This window comes from Chionomys nivalis, chromosome 3 (assembly GCF_950005125.1).
Source record: "Chionomys nivalis chromosome 3, mChiNiv1.1, whole genome shotgun sequence".
NCBI classification, from domain to species: Eukaryota; Metazoa; Chordata; class Mammalia; order Rodentia; family Cricetidae; genus Chionomys; species Chionomys nivalis.
In genome coordinates, this window is record NC_080088.1 from 3196697 (window position 1) to 3213244 (window position 16548).

A 16548-nucleotide genomic window follows, 5' to 3' on the forward strand; every position below is an offset into this window, starting at 1 on the left:
CACCTGATCTCCTGTACTGTAAGAGGGATCCCCCCAACCACCATGGTGACAGTGCACACCTGGTCTGGACTGTAGCAGGGATCCCCCAACCTCCACTGTGACAGTGCACACCTGATCTGGACTGTAGGAGGGATCCCCCCAACCTCCACTGTGACAGTGCACACCTGATCTCCTATACTGTAAGAGGGATCCCCCAACCTCCACTGTGACAGTGCACACCTGGTCTGGACTGTAGCAGGGATCCCCCAACCTCCACTGTGGTGGTGCACACCTGGTCTGGACTGTAGCAGGGATCCCCCAACCTCCACTGTGGTGGTGCACATCTGATCTGGACTGTAGGAGGGATCCCCCCAACCTCCACTGTGACAGTGCACACCTGATCTGGACTGTAGGAGGGATCCCCCAACCTCCACTGTGACGGTACACACCTGATCTCCTATACTGTAAGAGGGATCCCCCCAACCTCCACTGTGACAGTGCACACCTGATCTGGACTGTAGGAGGGATCCCCCCAACCTCCACTGTGACAGTACACACCTGATCTGGACTGTAGGAGGGATCCCCCCAACCTCCACTGTGACGGTACACACCTGATCTGGACTGTAGGAGGGACCCCCAAGCTTTGTAGTAGGAGACACTTCCCACCAAATGTCAGATACGTTATTACAAAATGCCTGTAGGGGTCAAATATTTCCAAACTTCTCAAAGCCATTAGGAAACCAGTGAACTCTTTGGATGGTGACTGAAAGAGGAGGCTCAGTACATGATTGGTTCATAGAGAGTGCGCTAGCCCTGCTATTAGAAAACCATCTTAGAAATGTTCTCCTTGAGGTAAACAGCTAAGGCATTTGCCAAGAGACAGAGCTCTTCATTCCCATCTGTTCACTTATCCCCGTTAGGCACTTACCTTAGTGGATTTCCAAAGCATCAAAGATGATCAACTTAACAGGAAGAAAGGTTGGATTGGACTCACGGGTGTAGAGGTTTCAGCCTCTATTGGATTGTCTGTGTTACTTTGGATCTGTGATGGCACAGCGCATCATGAACGGGAGCAAGTGGTGAAGGAAGCAACTCACTTAGTGGCATCTAGGAAGCAAAAGATGAGGAGGAAGTAGCCTGAGTCCCTGTATCTCTGTCATGTGTTTGCGTCCATACTCTTCCTTCCTCTATAATCCACTGCCTATGTTCTCTCACCCCACATAATATCAAGCTGTGAACTAAGCTTTCGACACATGGGTCTTTGATGAACATTCACAGCTTAAATTACAGCGGTGCAGGTGACCAAACACTGTCTTAGGTGGGTCTCAGCCTACCCTCCTCAGGTTCAGCTCTCCGCAAACCTCCTTCCAGTTAGCACATCCCAGCGCCTTATGGAATTCAGCTCTTCTCCAGCTACTTCTCACACCTGTCTTGGCCCATCTCTTGCTACTGGAGGTTCAGCCTTCGTCTTGAGTTGCTTCATTCTTTGCTGACTCTCTTGGTTTGGAAGCACTGTGTCTAAACCTGTGCTCTGGAGCTTCGTTCTCTTGGCCTTCACCAGTTAGTGTGTGCTTTACTATGCTACTCTCTTGTCCATCCCACCTTTCATCAAGTCAAGTTTGATTCTTGAATGTCCCACAAAGACGCATGTATTAAAGGGTTTATTATGTTTAGTCCTATTGGGAGGTGGTCAAGTCCCAACATAGTAGGACTTGTTGAGAAGCTTTTAGGCCATTCAGATGTGCCTTTGAATGGGGCAGGAGGAACGATGGCTTCGATAGAGAGCTAATGGCCAATAGCTAGGCAGGAAACGGTTGGGTGGGACTTGCAGGTAGGGGAAAAGAGAGAGTAGCGATGGAAAAGGTGGAGTCGCCAAAGGAGCAGAGGAAGCAGGAGGTGAACTTACTGTACTAAAAACAGTACTGAACTCCGTGGTAGTAATAGATAGAAGTATGGGTGGATTTAAGTTGTCAGAGCAACTTAGTAATAAGCCTAAGCTATCAGTCGAACATTTATCATTAATAAGTCTCTATGTGGTTATTTGGGAGCCTGTGGTCCCAATGTAAAACTGCCTCATACCATGACCTTTCTTCTGCTGTTACTTAACTCTGGTCTCCCCATGTCTTGTCTTTGGGCAATCTTTCGTCCATGCTAAGGTGGACACCAGAGTTGGGTATTCTCTTTTGGTCTTGGTGACTGGCATCCACACTACTGTGTGCTTATTGTTTGGTTTGCTTGTGTGCTGTATGGTTGTGGATGTGTGTGTAAATGCCTATGGGGTCCAGAGATTGACACGTAATACATCCCTCAGCTGTTCTCTTTGGGTTTTGAGAACAGTCTCTTTCACTGAACCTGGAATTACTGATTAGCTCGATAGGCTAGACCTCCTGAGGTCCACCTGCCTCTGTTCGCCTGGCATTGGCCACACCCAGCCCTTCATGTGGGTGCCAGCATTCTGAACTCAGGATCTCATGACTGCCCACTTACCTAGTGGGTAACTCACCCACTGAACTAGCTCCCCAGACCTTCCTGTCTGCTTTGTAAATGATCCCTGTGCCGTCTCTACATCTGGATCCTTAACCCACGTCCTCAGTTCCTGAATAACACATCCCTCAATGAATAAAAGGCCTCCAGGGACTCCACCCAGCTTCTGATCTCATGCATCCCTGGGTAATCCATTCTGTTAGTACATTTGCCTGGAGTCTGACCCACCTTGTATGGAAATTTGCCCCACAAGTAGAAGTATATGACAAACACAGAAATCAGGAGGGTAAGAGAGGAGAGCAAGACTCAAATGGCTGCTCTGGGTTTTCTAGATTACTCTGGATAAGTGGGTCTCCAGGGTCTTTTACAATGTGCAGTTAGACCTGTCCTACCTCCTGCACAGGATATGAGATGCTTGTAGTTCCCTGACACGTTTGGGGCTATAGAAGTTTATTATTTGGGAGCTTGATAGATGACTCAGTCGTTAAGATCACTTGCTGCTTTCAGAGGAATCTAGTTTGGTGCCCAGCCCTCAAATCAAGTGGCTCATTACTATCTGTATCTCCAGCTCCATGGAATCCAACACCTCTGGCCTCCGAGGGGGCCTGCATGCCCACCCACCCAGAAACACACACAGAATCATATAAATATAAATTTTTAGAAGAATGTAAACATATTAGCACACTGCCAAACTCGAGTAAAGGAGTAGCCAAAGCTACAAAAAGAACAGATTTCACAGGGCAAGTGATTCTGGGAAAGTATGGACTTTAGCAATTCAACCTCTTTCTGATTTTTATTTTGCTAATTATTATTATTGAGTGTGTGTGTGTGTGTGCACGTGCACTTGCTATGTGTGGAGCACTCCTGCACACACAAAGGACAACTTTGTGGGTTCCCTTCTTATGCCTTTGTGTGAGTTTGAGGAACGGGGCTGGGATTACCACGGTCGTAAAGCAAGCACTTCGTCCTGGGTCATTTTTCCAGCCTTTGAGTGAGCTTTCTAAGGCTGCTGTCAAGTGAATGAAGCCAGTCTTTCTCAGAGGAGAACATGGAGCTTCCATGTTGCCACTCTAGAGTCAGGACTTCACATCCAGAGTCCATGTGCACTGTCCCCAGGAAGGGCTGTATAAAGGCGATACCGCTGCACCTCGTGAGCGAGGACAGCTCAGTTCTCAAGTGACATCACCCAGTGAAATAGTGGAGTTGGAAACAGTGAGAAATTTGCTGAAAATTCAAGCTCACAGCCTAGCCCTGCTTCCCTGCTGTGTTTGTGAAACAGGCTCTGTCCCACTCCAGGTTAACCTACTGTCCTCTGGTTTAACCTACCGTCTGCCCAGGTATATTTCTTTCCAAAAGTCAAATATTCACACCAAGCACAAGGCCTCATTAGCACTGGGAAGTCACATTAGACAAGTTCAGCTGCCATTGGGAAGCCTCCCGACTGGGACTCACAGTCCCTTTGTTGTGTGCGTGTGCTTAGTTTCCACGGGAGACTGCTAGCAGCTGTCTTAGGGACACATACCTCTGCGGTGTGGATTCTAATTAGGTGTGTTGATTTACAGCCACACCCGTATCCAAGCCTCGAAGACATCTGTCAAGAAGTGTCTTTCTTTGAGCCTATCAAAGAGCTGTGGAATGTTAAGGATTTGAGCAAGGGACTCAGAGATGAAAGGAGGCCCTGACAGAGCGACTGGGTGGATCTCTGATCCTACGGGGCGAAAATGAAAGGAAGTAGAAGAGATGAGGCCGGGGCTGGAATTTCGCTTTCTGTTCTAGGATTGGAATGGCAACAAACACATTCCTTCAGACTCATAATAGCACCTTGCACAGGGGGTGGGACACTTTTGGAGTCCCAACCACTAGGGAGACTTCGCAGGAAGACTGGCAAGTGTGGGTGCACTCTGGGCAACTCAGCAAGACCTTGTCTGCAACAAACAAGGTCTGTGATAGAGCTCAATGGCAGAAAAAAAAATTTAGTATGCGCAAGACCTTGGTTCTGAGCATGCGCGCGCACGCACGCACCACCAACAGCGGTGCCTTAAATAGTCTTTAGTACCTGGTCACGTCCTCCCTTCTGTGACTGTTGTTCCTAGGAAAGGCTGTTCCAAGTAAGTTTATTCCTGATATATCTGAGCACAAAATAGAACTCTCTCCATCTGAGCCAGCATCATCACCACACCACTAAGATCGGGTGAATGAAAACCAAACTCGGATAGCATCCGGCTTTCCCGAGTAGCAATGGTTCCCATGGTAACAAGGACAGAAGCAGACTGCTTGTGGATATACATGCTACAGTGAGTTAGTGTGACAAACAGAGAAACAGGTTCATCGAGTGTGGAGGATCTATTTAGACTTATCCATTCGTTTGTGGTTGGGTTCAGGTCTAACGTGCACGCATATGGCAGTCAGCGTGATATTTCCGTCATGCACCAAACCATGCTCCAACTTTGAGAAACACACATTGCTATCCTGATACAGTAAATGCTAGTGTCAGAGTAGTTGTGAATTGGGGAAAGGTGGGGTCGTTCATCTTGCTATCACAATGCAGAGGTCACGTGATAACAAGAACTGGGGTGTCAGGATTTGAGAGACAATACACTGCCAGTTGTCCTAAGTTGTCCCCTCTTGACTCCTAAATCAGACTGTTCTTTGGGATCGGGTCCCCATTACCTCTGTGTGAATTTTATTAAGCAGTTTCCTGGAGTGCACCCTTTGGAATTGTAGATTCTGTGTGCTGAAGTCTTTTCGTACTTGAGGCTTCCTCAACAGCCTACAGAAATAGACCTGGCTGGCTATCATCCTGCCTCCCTCTCCTGACTGCTATTTAATGCTCTGTCTGCACACACAGGGCTTCCTTTTGTCATCCCAGGGCTTGTTTTTGTAAAAATCTCCCACGCAGTCAGGCTTCCTGTGAGAGTTCGGTTCAGTTCAACATCCTCACTCCTCAACGGTGACAGCAGAAAGGAGAATGGAGTTTTACTCTGCTGGAAACACCATAGCCTCTGGGCTCCTCTCTTTACTTTCCACAGTATTAAATACATATGTAGCTACTTTTTGTAGTATTAATAAGCTAATAGGTGATGTAGACTTTTTTGCTGAAACTTTTCGTTCACAGACGGTAACTTCTGAGTTTTAGCTTGCTAGGGACAATGTGCGCCGATATCAATTGCTGTTCCCTTGGAAACTGGCTTCAAGTGTGTTCTAGCTTTTACATACTTGTACATTTTGGGGGAACCGAGAAAGATGTCACTAGGCATGGGGAAATAAGGTTATTAAATAAAATTTGACCAAGAATCAAAATTCAATGATAGTTAAGGGCTCTATCATATAGAGTAAGTGGTTAAACACAGGGAATTTGATTACAGGATTTTAAGATAACCCCATTTTTCAAGATTTTAATGAATTTTTTTGGTTACCATACAAATAAATGTTTGTATAAACTAATAATAAACATTAGTTTCATGCATAGACGAAGGCTGACTCTTTGTAGATCTGCCCCTCATGTGATGGTGAAGAGCACAGGCCCAGAAGCTGAAGTCTGCTCTGGAGCCCGGAGTCTGCGTTCTCCACAGCTGTGACAGGGAGGGCTGGCACTGGAGACTTAGGGCTATAACCAGAAATGTCTCCTCCCAGCTAAGCAGGCTCCACACTGGCTAGGAGAGTCACACATGGCTCCACGCTCCATTGAAATGTGCTTTGCTGACTGTACAGGTTGCCCTGCTTCTGCGGTGGTGGCGGTGTGATTATGCTAACTTCAGGGAAAGGGACATGCATTTACGCCCTTTCTAGAAATGGGCCTAGCTTGGGGTTGTGTAAATGCTCTCCACGGGCTTGACAGGTAGGGTAGAGACTTCCAGTTACACCTGAAGAGTTTTAAAATTTATTTTTATTATTTTAAAATTATGTGTCTATGTGTATGTGTGCACAGGTAAGGAGTTATGTGCACTCTAAGGCGGTGTCCATAGAGTCTAGAAGAGGGTATCAGGTCTCAGGGAGCTGGAGTTTCCAGGTGGTTGGGAGATGCTGTGTGAGAGCTGGGAACCAAACTTGGGTCCTCTGCAAGAGTAGCAAGGGCTCTTGACTGCTGAGCCATCTCTCCAGCCCCTAAATTTGAGGATGTTTTAAAGGTTGACTAGGCCGTTTCATTATATATGAAAACTCTGACTACGGGACTTGAAGGGCATCCTTACAGAACACGGGACAGAACGACCAGACAGAAGATATAGGAAAAGATGTCCAGGCCACTTGGCATCACCCGCTCTATAGCGTTTAGGGTTCTGGGATGATACAGCTTTTACTTTCTTGTGGCAGCCTCGGCATTTGCTGATTTTGTTTTACAGTACTGGGGATCGAACCCGGGACGTGTATAAGCCAGGCACATGCTCTGCCGCTGAACCACACCCCCAGCCCCATTGGAGGCATTTATACTCATGTATCTATCACACGATCTGACTTTCCAATCATGTTATTAGTAACTGACTGTTGATTATCAACCCCAGTTAACTGCCACCCTTGGCTCTATTTTTAAACATCTTATAGCATAAGAACAGGAAAACAAAAGTTCCTGGAGTCAGGATGTTTTAAATATAGTTTTAGATATAGAAATGCTTCTAGTTTGACTTGACTTTTTGTTAGCCCAGAAAATGAATTTCCTAAGTGGGATGGATGCTGCAGAAGGAGCCAAGGACACAGAATGTGCCTGGGAACAGTAGCTGGGGTGAGGTAGTATGACAGGAGCTTGGATTTTTTTTACCTCCTCCTCTTCCTTCTTTTTATTTTCTTCTTCTCTCATATGTTTCCCTTTAGAAAGAGCAGGCCTCCAGGGGTATCAACCAAGCATGGCATATCAAGTTACAATAAGGCAAGGCACATACCCTCATCTCAGGGTGGACTAGGCAATCCAGTAGGAAGGAAAGGGTCCCAAGAGCAGGCAAAGAGTCACAGATGCCCTTCACTCCCATGATTGCGGGTCCCACAAGAACACCAAGGTACACAACCATAACATATATGCAGACGACTTAGCTCAGACCCATGCAGGCTCCATGATTGTGAGCCCCTAAGGGCCCTGCTTAGGTGAGTCTGTGGGCCGAGTTCTCATGGTATCCCTGACCCCTCTGGCTCCTACAGTCCTTTATCCCCCTCTTCCTAGGGGTTCTCAGAGCTCTGCCTAATGTTTGGCTGTGGTCTCTGCATCTGCTCCCATCAGCTGGTGGAGGTAGCCTCTCTGCTTCTTCTTCTGTGACATACAGGTGGTAAAGCTTTGGTAAGAACCTGAGCTCGGTCCTTTGGTGTTTCTAGGAAAGTCTTGGAATTCAGAAGGGTCTGATGGCAGCTTGCTGTATATAACATCAAATTCCACTTTGGTGGGGCGTATGAAGAACAGCAGCTGAGATCAGACTTCTGCCTTGTTTTTTGAGACTGAGTCTCACTGGCCTGTTACAGATAGACTGGCTGACCAATGAATGAGCCAGAGATTTGTCTGTCTCCACCTCCCCTCGCTAGAACTACAAACCCATGCTACCATGCCTGGCTTTTTCATTCCTGGGTTATGGGGATGGAACTCAAGTCCTCGGGTTACATGGCCTGCACCTTCCCGAGTCAGATCCCTGGCACTCTAGTGCACTTTTGTGGCTTCCTTTTCAGTCTGAAGCTGAAGGTGATGTTTGTGATTCCTTTAAGAAAGTAGACAAAATGGCGACACGAAATGAAGAGACTGACTGACGGCAGCCCCTCAAGAAGCCAGGTCAACCTTTATCCTTTAAAACCCCAGCCAAGTCTGGCTTCCTTCATTTTGCTGCTGATTCGAACTCTGGAGACTGCAGAGCTAGCTGCTCAGATGTCATTATCTGAAGCAGGTGGCCAGCTATTGCCCGCCACAAACCTGAAGGCCGGTAGGCAAGCGACCCGGATCAGTGGCAACGTGGTGGCCACCTGGGCAGAGTGTGTAGGTGACCCTCAGAAGTGAGATCAGAAGTGCTAGACCTTAAAGGGGGAGGCTTAGAGGGGTCTCATAGCCTCATGGCGGGCCACGGTCCCATAACCGTGCATGACAGTGAGCAGCACAGTGAGTAGGGATCAAGACTCAGGTAGAGCAGATTTAGTTTTAAAAATCTCATCGGGGAAAACTAGGGTAAGCTAGCCTTCATCTGAAATGACTCTTTCAAACAGTGTATAGGCAAAGAAACTCTAGGAAGAAGGATACCTGTGCATGGTGGTAATCCATCATAGCCCATGGCCACCAGGCACAGAATCAACACCTACCATGGTAGTGGTGAGCGTCCTAAGAAGCCAGGTTTACCCCCAAACCCCCTCCACACACTCCCTTCCCCCACAGTCACTTTCCACCAGCTTTCTCCCCCCAGTTCCTTTCTTTCCAGCATGTCTGTTCTCTTCCCATGTGTTACAATGATCTAAGTGAGAGAGAACTGCGTGAGTAGAAAGACCTCTCCACACTGGAGGAAACGGCCACTTAAATATATATATATATATATACTTAATTTTAATTTCAGTGATGTCAAAACCACAACCAATTCAAAGTAGAAATTTAATTCAAATAAAGATCAAACAAAATGGGTGTTTACATTTACCTAAATATTTGGTCCACTAATGAATATTATTATCTTTTCTTACCATTATGCATTAATTATAGATATTCAAAAACTGCACTGTTAATTTTCTTCATGAATTAAAAGAAAAAAGAGCAACAGTGTTTAGCTCCCACCCCCAGCCCAAAGTGGCTCATCGTGCAAGTCAGAGGTTGCAGCTCTCTTTGGTGTCTGGGGTCCCGGGCAGCAAGGCAGAAGAAATGGCTTGGGTGCCCACGGATCTGCTGCTGCTGGCCCCGTGGCCTCCACGGTGAAGCACGTTGTGAGCAGCCACTAAGAAGGCGGATGCACTGTTTCTGGAAATCACAAAGCTTGTCTTGGGTTAAACACTCCATGGTTTTGATGATGCTTATGAATCTGTTTCTACCTGAAGCCTGCCTAGATCACGCCCAGTAACTTTACACTACTTAACTCCTCTGTCAGTATATCAACAGGAGAACACGAGAGTGTGCCATTCAAAGTGATCATAGCTAAGTGACTCTGGAGACTGTTGAGTTTCAAACCAGTCAGCCATAGAACTATTTAGTAAATATTATGTTGCAATATGATTTATTATACTTTTTAATAGAGGAGTTGACATAGTGCAGGCGATATGTCCTCAAGGCTGGCCTTGAACTCCTGATCCTTGTGCCTCCGCCTCCCACGCGCTGGGGTTACAGGCATGTACCAGCACACCTGGCCCATACATTGGTTTTGAAGGCACTATGTATATTTCTGCATATTGAAAATAAATAATCAGGTATTCCAAATTTGGCTAGCAAAGATGATTTTGAGTCCGACACATCCTCACTGTACCGTCTTCAACAGAAGCGAACCTAGTTACTGAGCTGTTGGTATCAGTCGGATTCAGAGGGCACCAAGGTGGAAGTGTGAGGAATTTCATAATGCAATAGAAAAGACACCACAAACACCCCTGTGGCGCGGTTTTTCCTATTGATTCTAATACTACATACAACACAAATACACAGTATCAGTGGCTAGAGGGGCTAGTGTCTAAACAGGCAAACGGCTAACAGTTTTTGAAGAGTGGCAACCTAAGTCTGCCATGAAATCAAGAACAGAAAAAATACTCCTGAATGACTGAAGATAACAGTCTCTCTGTGTGTGTATTTAGTGTGTGCACGTGTGTGCATGCACATATGTATGTGTGTGTGTGCGCGCATGCATGTGTCTATGCCTGGAGTCCAGAGGAGTAGGTACCTGTCCTCTTCCATCAATTCTGCCTTATTCCCCCGAGATGGGTCTCACATTAACTGAGCCTGGAGCTTATCTGGCAGCCAGGAAGCTGCAGCTGTCTTCCTATTTCAGCTCCCCACAGCACTGGGGTTACCGGCATATGCAATCCTCCATGGCTCTTTAGATGGGTGCTGAGGATTTGAACCAGTAACCGCATGCCCTCACCACTGGGCCATTTCTCCTGCCCTAAATCCTCCCTTTATTAATAGAAATTATTCTGCAAACTTTTCCTCAATGAGTCTCTGACTCTCACTACACTAACTCGGTTCCAATTCAGAGATTTTATTTTCACATTTTGTTGTTGTTGTTCAAAGGAAGAACACTTGAAAATGTGGCCACATGAAGATATGGCTGGGTGTGCAGCAGCTCACACCAGCAGCTGGATCCAGTTAAAGTCTCCCCAACTTCTCTGAGTCAAGTGTTCATCTTCTTATAAGATCAAATAAACATGAAGGCAATGCTCGTGGACTTCTTACGTGTGACATCTGACGCCAGAGGCTTGAGTTTGTGTTTGCAGAGTCAGGGCATACGTATGCATTTTGTATGAGGCATGTGTGTGTGTATGTGTACGTAGGTGCGTGTGTGTGTGTGTGTGTGTTGCCTGCACATTCATGGTTGCATGGCACTTGAGCGAATTTACAGTTTGCTCTGATTTGAATAAAAGGAGCACACACTGTTTACATATTTACACATTCCTGGCCACTTAATCTCTCTCCCCCAAAATGCAGACATTAAACTCTAGTATTTTCAGAGGTAAAATGTCCCCCTTGTAAGGCTGAGTTGTAGGAGGTGTGTTTAGGCTCTTGCCTGAGGGGTCCCCTTGCTTACAAACACCCCTCCCTCCTCTCCCCTCCTTCCTGTTATCACCCGGCCTCAGGAACTGCAGGATCTATGCAGACATCCTGTATTGTGACACAGCTTCAATTTTCTTTTGTGGGGACTATAATGATCAAGCCACATACTTATCATGGCGGTGACAATCACAGCCCTCGGGGAGTTGTTTCATTCTTAAGACATCGGTGATTTTGTATAATTTCTTTGTGGTCAAGGCATGCACACAGAAAAACACTGAAATGTCTGAGAGAGTCACTGACAACCCTGCCAGGAGAGCAGATCTGGTGGTCATAAGGACACAGAACCCACACGGTCATTTTTTTTCATATGGATCTAGAAAAATGACGATGACCACATTGCTCGAAGCAGAGCTTATAATCCTGATGGTTCTGTAAGCCTGGCTGAAACCCGATTGTCTGTGTTGCCAGTATGTCCTGAAATGGTGCTGTTTGGCTTGTCTGGCAGATACTTTGAAGGCAAAAAGAGGCTGGTGCATGCTTCCCCCAAGAGTAACGGGGATGATAGAATCAAGATACAGATATATTGCAGAACTCTTAGATCCTGGTTAGGTTACTTTCACTCCACACAGTTAAGTCCAATGGGAAAATGTCAAAATGAAATAAATGTATTTTTCAAGCCTGGAATCCCTGCTTTCCCAACACTTTTTGGTCATTACCAGGTAGCTGTCATTGAAAATACAACATACATACTTAAACAGGAGAAGGAGCAGGTTCTCGGGCAGTGATACAAGCAAATAGTGAATCCTGCCTTAGACCTCACCTACTGACGATGCCCTTGATAAATGGATTAATAAATACTTCAGATTATACGATGATGTTCTTCTTCAGACATACATTTCATTCTGTCAACATGGCTGCATGTCTGTCACCCGAACAGGAATCCCCCCCATCTTCTACACTCGGTTTTTCAATATACAGCTCTATTTAGGGGGCGAAAATCTGAATTTGAGTGTTCAGTCCTGACCAGGCACTCTGAAGAAATCCTTTTATATGCAGAGAGGTTTGTTCAGCCACCAGAACAAAGAGAAAGCTGGGCCATGAATATCTCCGTGGTTAGGTATCAGGTCCTGGCCCATGTTCACAGCAGCCGCTGGTTTTTGAGAGGAGCCCTGGTGAGGAGGCAGCTCTGGGAGGGGGCCCCAGAGGCCAGCCGGGGTCAGACATTGCTCTGCTGAAGCAGGAGGCTCCTCAGCTCGCGCTCCCTCTGGTCCTCCTGTCTGTACTGCTCTTCCAGCTTCTGCTTCTCGGAATCCGCACAGTAGAAGGTACAATCCGGGCTCTTCCGGATCTGCTCAAACTGGCTGAAGTCAGCCACATACTTTCCATTTTTGGAGAGAGAAACCACAGGCACAAACTCAAAGCCCCAGTAGATCTCCTCCGGGATGTAAGATGTTCGACTCTGGCAGACGGCGCTGGTGGATTCCACGGTGGCATTGAGAAGGACCACCAGTTCAAATTCCTTCTCCTTTAGGTTCTGTGGGGTGAGGTCCCGCAGGGGGCTTGTCTCGTCCAACACGTGGTAGAAGGTCATGGGTAGAATGAGAAAGGGGCTCTCAGAAGAGGAGTCCACGTGGAATTTGACGGTGGCCTGGTTGAGGAGGATGCGCTCTCCCTCCTTGGTGACGTGCGTCTGCAGGAGTTTTCCCGAGAGCTGACACTGGATCAGGAGGCTCTTCCTCATGTTGGCCACCTGGATGACCAGGCACAGCTTCCCATTCTGCTTGCTGATGACAGCGCAGTGGCTGAACTTGATGGTCTCGGCTCGTTTCTTGGGTCTTGCGATCTTGGCCAGGAAGGTCCCCGTAATGAAGATCTCAATCAGTGTGGTGATGACCAGTTGGGCAACCAAGAGGAAAATGGCGTGAGGACACTCCTCCGTGATGGAACGGACCCCGTAGCCAATGGTTGTCTGGGATTCCAGGGAAAAGAGGAATGCTCCCGTGAGAGAATCCACCTTCATAATGCAAGGTGTGTGGTTAGAATTAGGGTCCCCGAGTTCCAAGTCGCCGTGAAGGAACGCTATGGCATAGTAGACCACTCCAAACAGAAACCAGGTCATCACAAATGTGGCCGCAAACAGGGTGAGTTTGTACCGCCACTTCATGTCGATGACCGTGGTCCACAAGTCCTGAAGGTAGAGCAAGTAGATGCCATCGACCTTGTCAATTCTCACATTGCTGTGTCCACTCTTGGACATGACTCGAGGTCTGTGGGCCTTGAGTCCAACTCCATTGGCGTGTGTCACCAGGGGGGCACTGGACATGCCAATGTGGATGGCATCCATTTTCAGGCTCCTGGTCCCACCTAAAGAAATAACAAAGATGTGTCTTACCAGGTTTTTGGTGTGACTTCCAGAAAGTAGAAAAAGTACTAGCAGAATCCCATTGTTACATTTTGGCTGTGACCTTCTACCACGTGCAATAACTGCGTCTGTTACCATGTGGAGTAAGGTTTGGGTGCTGAGCGGTCCCTTGGTATCTGTGTAAGTTTTAAGGTCAGCTCAACACAATCTGAAATCACATGGAAGAGAGTCTCTATGAGGGATTGTCTGGATCCAGTTGGCCTGTGGGTATGTCTTAATTGTGGTGGGAAGAACCACCCACTCTAAGTGGCACAATTGCTTGGGAAGAGTGACCTGAAGGATAGGAGAGTAGAGAAAGTGGGCTAAGCAACTCTGCCATCCTTGTTCTCTCTCCAGTGTGAATGTGATGTGTCCAACTGTACCAAGCTCCCGTCTCTGTTGCTTCCCCTCAATTATGAACTGTAATCTGGAATTTTGAGCTAAAATAAACGCTTTTTCCACTTGTTTGTATAAGTGTGTTGGGAGGTTGTGCCTACTGAGGTCAGAAGCCTGAAGATGTGATGTCTGACTCGGGTGCTGGGAATGAACTCCAGCCCTCTGCAAGAGCAATAAGCTGTCTTAACTGATGAACTGTCTCTTGGGAGCCCAGCTAAGTTGCTTTTGTCAGGGTATTCTAACATGGCACCAGGAAGCAAAGCTAAGACAGTTTCCAGGGTCCTGTTTCTGTCCCCACCCTGCGCATGCAAAACTCTTGAGTGATCATGACTCCTCTAGGTAAGCAACAAGTTTTCTGCATGGGATCTGTGCATCTTAGTCTCAGTACTTCAAACCTTGTCTAGATGATTTGGAAAACTTATCAGGATGCGTATAACACACAGAGAAGTAGCTACCGCGCTGTCTGCTGGGGGAAAACTGCAAGAACAATGTCGGCATGAGACCAGCGCAGGTGCAGCCGTGCCCAGTATCTTCGACCCTCAGTAGCTCAAACCTACAGATAGAGAACTCTGGAGGCAGAAGGAAAGATGAGTGTGGAGATGCGTAAGGAAGTGGAACTGTGAAGGCCACCCTAGCTGGCTCGTGCCAACATGAGGGCAGCAGAGGAAGGGCTTGAGGCTTTGGGGGAGAGCTGGCATGACTGAAAGATGCCTCTGCAGCCGAGTAGCTGTGTGGCTCAGCACAAACCTTCATCCTCTCTGGACTATAACTCTTTCATTTTTAAGTGGAGTGAGTCCTTAATGCCTATGTGGGCTCCCATCTCAGAACCAACTCCGTCCCTATTTGCTTTTGTTGCCTGGGATAAAACACTGACCAAGAGCAACTTTCAGAGGAAAGAGTTTATGCCTTCTTATGGATTACAGGCCATCATGAGGAAAGCTGGGGCAGAAACTCAAGGCAAGAACTGAAGCAGAGACTATGGAGGAACTCTCTTTACTGGCTTGCTTCCTCCGTCTTGCTTGACTACCTACCTTTCTTACACAGCCCACACCCTCCTGCCTAGCGGACGGCACTGCCCACAGTGGGCTTGAACCTCCAACATAAATCATCAGTCAATGAAATGGCTCACAGATACGCCTACAGGTTAGTCTGGTGGAGGCGGTTCCTCGATTGAGATTGCTCTTTTCCAGGTAATTGTGTCTGTGTTCCGTGGCCAAGAGCTGTGGATGACCTACTCATACATGACAAGGTTTGTGATGGTCAGGTGAGCATCCAAACAAAGCCTTGTTCTAAAAACAGAATTGCTTTCTCTCGACCACACAAGGTTATGTGAATGCCTTACCAAATGTTACCAGCATTTATGTATACTCCACTTTAATGACTTACCATGATAATACTTAGAACTTATTTGACCAGATCCAGAACTGATCTTACATGTTAGATCAACCACCTATAAAATAATTTTGGTATAGCAATTGAGAATATTACTGTACATCTTCAGAGCCAAAGTGATATTAATACATTTTTAGTCCTTCCTTTTAATTCACATACTTTGGAACAATTCATTTGCCTCCCTCCTTCAATGAATAACTTACTATCTATAGTTTCTCCCGGTTCCCATGACATTTGGGAAAAGTCAAATTATCAAGCAACAAACGTCCCACTAACAGCAAGTAGTTAAACTTTCTTAACATCTCGTGCAGGCTATTCTCAGACACGTACCACCAATGTCATTCTAGGTGTGATATTTAGGTCTACACAAAAGTCTGCCTTGTTCCTTAGATCAAAATAGAACCAGCCGGAGGAGTCTATTTTAAGAACAAACGTATCTAAAAACGAAAGGGTATGTAGGGTATCTAACAAAACAGCAGAAAAAAATAAATAAGAATTTAAAAACCTACCCAGAAGCAGCACTGGGCTCCCCGCTCAGCCCCAGGGAGGCTCTGCTCTGCCTCAACACTCAACAGTCAGAGGAGAACTGTGAGCCCACAGAGCATCTTATAGCACCTGCCTGCTGCCTGAGATAGCTGACCCCGGCATTCCACGAAAAAAGGTAACGTTGGCAATGATAGAGTAACTCAACCTGGTTGGAGTATTTTTCTTTTAATTCTACCTCATTGGTATTTTAAGAATTGGAGGGGAAACCCCCCCTTTGAAAAGCAATATATGAAAATGCAGTGGTTTATGATTCAGATGCTAATCTTTCTGGTAGTGCAGAATTATGTCAATAAAAGTTTTACAATGGATGCAGACAGGTCTTTTCATAGAAACAGCAGGGCTCCCAGTGGAGGCCAGCACCTGCTCAGGGTGCAAAATGGAGCCACTGGGCCATTTAATCTTCCTGTTTTGTTATGAATGGCATGTCTCTTACTAAATATTACTTACTGAAATTAGAATTTTTCTTGGAAAGTCACTGTTCTGATTTCATTGCAAAGAAAGGCCATGCATGCATTACTCAGAGCTTTAATTTCTTTAAACCTGCTTCACCTTTCCTGGGATCTGTTATTTAGAAGCCAGGGACATCGCAGAGAGCACGTACCTTCTTCCTTCTTGTGCCCCAGACTACAGTTCTTAATTCGTAATGAGAGAAGGGAAAAACAACCCCACTGAGGCTTGGAAAGAGCCTGCTGGCCTGCCTGAAATGGGGACAGGC

The 16548-nt window shown here is 46.6% G+C and overlaps 1 protein-coding gene across 9 annotated transcripts in view; it reads right to left on the reverse strand.

Annotated features, from left to right (window-relative positions):
- Positions 1-10893: 10893 nt before the first annotated feature.
- The window catches only part of Kcnj15 (potassium inwardly rectifying channel subfamily J member 15), a 40220-nt gene continuing 34565 nt past the window's right edge, over positions 10894-16548 (reverse strand). For all 9 annotated transcript variants that reach the window (XM_057766150.1, XM_057766149.1, XM_057766148.1 and 6 more), the window contains one exon: positions 10894-13462. In XM_057766150.1, coding sequence (XP_057622133.1) covers positions 12315-13462 — 1148 coding nt within the window. In that variant the 3' untranslated portion in view covers positions 10894-12314. The remainder of the gene's footprint in view (positions 13463-16548) is intronic.